The 5,017-nt window shown below is 43.2% G+C and overlaps 1 protein-coding gene across 1 annotated transcript; it reads left to right on the plus strand.

Moving 5' to 3' along the window:
• The first annotated feature begins 240 nt into the window (after window positions 1-240).
• On the plus strand, window positions 241-4,786 carry LOC126632369 (phosphatidylinositol 4-phosphate 5-kinase 1-like). The gene is made up of 8 exons (XM_050302750.1): window positions 241-1,829; window positions 1,952-2,116; window positions 2,290-2,455; window positions 2,643-2,753; window positions 2,840-3,033; window positions 3,114-3,244; window positions 3,331-3,424; window positions 3,869-4,786. Exons 1-8 carry the CDS (start codon window positions 661-663, stop codon window positions 4,176-4,178), a joined length of 2,340 nt encoding a protein of 779 aa, XP_050158707.1. The 5' UTR covers window positions 241-660; the 3' UTR covers window positions 4,179-4,786.
• Window positions 4,787-5,017: the final 231 nt, after the last annotated feature.

Raw genomic sequence — 5,017 nt, forward strand, 5'->3', positions numbered from 1 at the left:
AATATAAAAGTTATTTTTTTTTTTAGATGTTTAACAAATGTATTAGAAATATCAACAACATATGTAAATTTTAACCTCAACTTAAAAATTTCTTCCATATAAAGTGAATTTTAACTTCACCCTCATTTCTGATATCCAACTTTGATTTTTGGATATTTTCATAGAATTATCGGCTGTGTTGAAGAAATTTTAAACCTTGATCCCTCCTCCTTCTTCACCATTTTTTAATTTTTTTTAGTTTTGATGTTTTTTAATTAATATTTTTCGGGGTTTTCTCTCTCACCGTCTTTAATCTCTCTCTTTCTCCTCTGAGTTTCTCTCTCTCTCTCCTTTTTCTCTGCTGTGCGCCTTGTGTTTGTAGGATTCCCATTCCCACCTATTTTCCGAGACACAAAGCACTCAAAAGAGAGAAAGAGAAGACCCAACAAAGACAAAAGAGAAACCCAAATACTAAAAACCAACAAAAAGAGCAAACACCCCCATTGCTCTGCCGCAAATGCTCATCGGATTTCGTTTTCCGGCGAGTAATCAACCCTTATAATGCTGCCGGACTGACCCAGAAGCGGGAAGAGAGAGTTCAGAGTTGTTTGCTGTGCTGTGAGAGTGCTGTCACTGTTTGGGTTTTTGTGGATTGTGGGTGTGTATATATGTAAGACAAAAATGCGCGAAGCACTGCTATGTGAATCGCCGAGCAACGTCGTTTCCCACCCCAAGAAGAAGAGGTCGGAGGAGGAGAAAGGGGACAGGGAGCTGTCGACGCAGTTGGTTGTAGCACCGGCGGCGGTGGCTACAATCGGCCTGAGCCGATCTCAGGCGACGACGCGGCGAGTAACGCCGACGACGACGACGACGACGACCCTCGCGACTTTCCCCACCACAACGTCGTCCAGCGTCGAGAGGCATCTACCGAATGGGGATCTCTACATCGGGAGCTTCTCCGGGTCGTTCCCGCACGGATCCGGCAAGTACCTCTGGACGGACGGGTGCATGTACGAAGGCGAGTGGCGACGTGGCAAGGCGTCGGGGAAGGGCAAGTTCTCGTGGCCGTCGGGCGCAACGTACGAGGGCGAGTTCAAGTCGGGTCGGATGGAGGGGTGCGGGACGTTCACCGGATCCGACGGGGATACATATCGGGGCTCCTGGTCGTCGGATCGGAAACACGGGTTGGGGGAGAAGCGGTACGCGAACGGCGATTTCTACGAGGGTTCGTGGAAGCGAAACGTCCAGGACGGGCAAGGGCGGTACGTGTGGGAGAACGGCAATGAGTACGTCGGCGAGTGGCGAAATGGCGTCATTTCGGGTCGGGGCGTTTTGATTTGGGCCAACGGGAACAAATACGACGGCCAGTGGGAAAACGGCGTTCCCAAAGGTAACGGAATATTCACCTGGCCCGACGGCAGTTGTTATGTTGGGACATGGAACAAGGACTTGAGGTATCAGCTTAACGGGACTTTCTATCCGGCGAACGGCAGAAAGGAGCAGAGCTTGACCGACATTGGGGCTTTCGGAGCGGAGAATCTGACCATTACGATGCGAAAACGCAGTGTTTCGTCGGTGGATGGGGCGAGAGGGAGCTTGGCGGAGAGGACTTTCCCCAGGATTTGTATCTGGGAGTCGGATGGGGAAGCCGGGGATATCACTTGCGATATCATCGACAACATGGAGGCTTCGATGTTCTATCGAAACGGCACCGCATTCGATCGAGATGGGTTCGCGAAGTTCCGGCGGAGTCCTTGTTGTTTCTCCGGCGAGCCCAAGAAGCCCGGCCAGACGATTTCCAAAGGGCATAAGAATTACGATTTGATGCTCAATCTTCAGCTGGGCATTAGGTACTTTGTCCACCCTTTTTCTTCTTGTTTTTTTTTTGATTGTTCGATTTTGCTAATTTACTTTGTTGATGGGTTATGATTTTTGGAGTTTGATGTTTTATATTTTGGTGTCTGTTGCTTAGGTACTCAATTGGGAAGCATGCTTCGATTGTGAGGGACCTTAAGCCGAGTGATTTCGATCCAAAGGAGAAGTTCTGGACCAGGTTTCCACCCGAAGGATCGAACAAAACGCCACCCCATCAGTCGTTTGAGTTCCGGTGGAAGGACTATTGTCCCATGGTGTTCAGGTATGTTATGCTTTGCCTGTAGCTCTGTATATTGGTTGATTACTTATTGTTGATTGCCATCTTTCATCAATTGAATACTATAAGTAGAAATTCTGATAACAAGCATTGAGCGATTCGAGCTACATTCGTACGGGTTTGATCCTAAAAAGTAAAAACGCAAATCGTTATTTCAGACGTTTGAGGGAGCTATTCCAAGTAGATCCAGCCGATTATATGCTGGCTATTTGCGGAAATGACGCGCTTAGGGAGCTTTCTTCTCCAGGGAAGAGCGGAAGCTTCTTTTACCTGACTCAGGACGATAGATTTATGATTAAGACTGTCAAGAAATCGGAAGTCAAGGTTAGTTGCCCACCCGTTTGACTTCTTTTGTATTCATTTTTTTACTTTACTGGACACAAATGGACATTTATGGGGCATAACTAGCGCTCTGCTGACTTGTTTGTTTCCTAAGTACCACTCTGCTTTCTTAATTCGACATGGAAAGGTTGACGTTGCTGAAATGATCTGACTAGTATTTCGTTTTCAGGTGCTTATCAGGATGCTTCCAAGTTACTACAGACATATGTCTCGGTATGAAAATTCTCTGGTGACAAAATTCTATGGTGTGCATTGTGTCAAACCTGTTGGTGGCCAGAAGGTACGCGTTGGGGAATCGATCAAACCCTTTGTCAATGATTTGATGTATTTGTGTATCTAATTTGTTGCCCTTTGATTGGAAAACAGACTAGGTTTATCGTGATGGGCAATTTGTTCTGCTCAGAGTACAGAATACATAGACGATTCGACCTTAAAGGATCCTCCCATGGTCGAACAACTGATAAGCCTGAGGGGGAGATTGATGAAATCACAACTCTCAAGGACCTTGACCTTAACTTTGTGTTTCGCCTCCAAGGAAAATGGTACCATGAGCTTATGAAGTAAGTCCAAGTAATTTCTTTCCCGGTTTATGGAATTGTTCTCTCTTGGCCATGTACTAATTAGGTTGAAACTTTGGCAGGCAAATTGATCTGGATTGTGAATTTCTGGAAGCAGAGAGAATCATGGATTACAGTCTTTTGGTTGGTCTTCATTTCTACGATGGTACGACATATGACAAAATGGGGCTTTCACCATTTTATTTGCGCTCTGGTAACTTTTCTTCCTTTTGTCAGGATATTGAAGGTTAGTAATTTTGTGTGTACAAGAATGCTAAATCAAGTGTTTAACCCTTGTAGGACAAAAGGATTCATATCAAAATGAGAAGTTTATGCGCGGGTGTCGATTTATTGAGGCTGAGCTACAAGACATGGATCGAGTTTTGTCTGGCCGGTATGTTTTACGGTTCTTTATCTTGTTTTCTTCTAGTTTAAACTATTCAACCAAATGTTTATATGCGTTGGATTAAGAATGATTTCTCGAAACGATAATGTGGTTGAGCTTTGTCATCTTAGTTCTATAAAAGAATTGGGTGGGTGGATAATTCTGACATTGAATTAAGTGTCATCGAAATGATTGAGTGGTGTTGGTTTGTACTATTGACTTTTGTGGGGTATCATTAGGCAACAGTTGTTCATAGTTTGTGGATACATGTGGGATCTTGGTGATTCTTCAAATTCTGGTCATTTTTACCCATTATTCTTTTGAGGATCGAGGCTTAGGGAATTAGATAGATATGTGGATAGTGAGTAGATGAGTTTAGTGGGAAGGGAATGTTCTTCTACTGGACGAACTATATGTTCTAAAGCTGATGTGAAAACGTGTATTCTCTATCAGGAAACCATTGATCTGTTTAGGAGCCAATATGCCTGCAAGGGCAGAGCGGATGGCTCGAAGGAGTGACTTCGATCAGTACACCCCTGGTGGGTTCAGCCATTTGACCCCTTCACGCAGCGGTGAAATCTACGACGTAGTCCTTTACTTTGGGGTCATCGACATTTTACAAGACTACGATATCAGCAAGAAGTTAGAGCATGCATATAAATCATTGCAAGCCGACCCAACTTCGATCTCAGCTGTTGATCCGAAGCATTACTCAAAAAGGTTCAGGGATTTCATCGGAAGAATTTTCGTAGAAGACAGGTAGTCTCAATGGAAAATCGCCGAGTGCAAAACCAATACAATTGGATTGGATTAAAAAGATTCAACACTTGATCCTCTTCCGAGGACAGAACAGAATCTCAAGCAGCTCCAGTGGGTTGATGGAGTAACAAGACTTGGTTAATTCACAGACGGCACAACTGGAACCGCAACCGCGGGTCGGCGGAGTATGGCTGAATTTTGAAGACAGCCAAAGGTGTTGGATGTTCGGGGGATTTGGGTGCTTTGTACATTCAAGGGAGATAGGGAGAGGTTTGGGTTCTGATGTCTTTTTCTTTATTTATTTTTTTAAATTTTCTCCTTTTAGGTGAAATTTTTGTGGTAATCAAGGAATGTGAAGATTTGAAAGATAGGTCTAGGGAACAGAGCAAAATATGGGTTGCTTGCTTCCCAGTCAGAAAATTCAAAAAAATGGGTGGAGAGAGAGAGAGTTGGAAATTGAATAACAAAAAGTGTACAGAGGAGAGGAGGGTTTTATAGAGAAACAGAAAAGAAAAAAAAATGGAGATAGTTTAATGGATTTTCCTGTGATTTTGAAGACGAATGTTTGAATCATCTGCTGATCCCAAAGTATTCCCCATGGAATCTCTCTTATATCTTTTGTTCTTTTATGGCTTATTTTCTGCATTAGTCTTAAAAACTTGACATTAGTCTCATTTCCTTTTTTGAAATTAAAATTCGTCACTTTATACTCTGAAACTTAATATTTACGTGAAACAAATATTAATTTTGGAATGTAAAATAACGAAATTTGAGTTCTAAAAAAAATGAGATTGATGTTAAGTTACAAGGAAAAAAAGGAAAAAAAATGGAGGGGGCTGTGCA

Source organism: Malus sylvestris, chromosome 8, assembly GCF_916048215.2.
Source record: "Malus sylvestris chromosome 8, drMalSylv7.2, whole genome shotgun sequence".
NCBI classification, from domain to species: domain Eukaryota; kingdom Viridiplantae; phylum Streptophyta; class Magnoliopsida; order Rosales; family Rosaceae; genus Malus; species Malus sylvestris.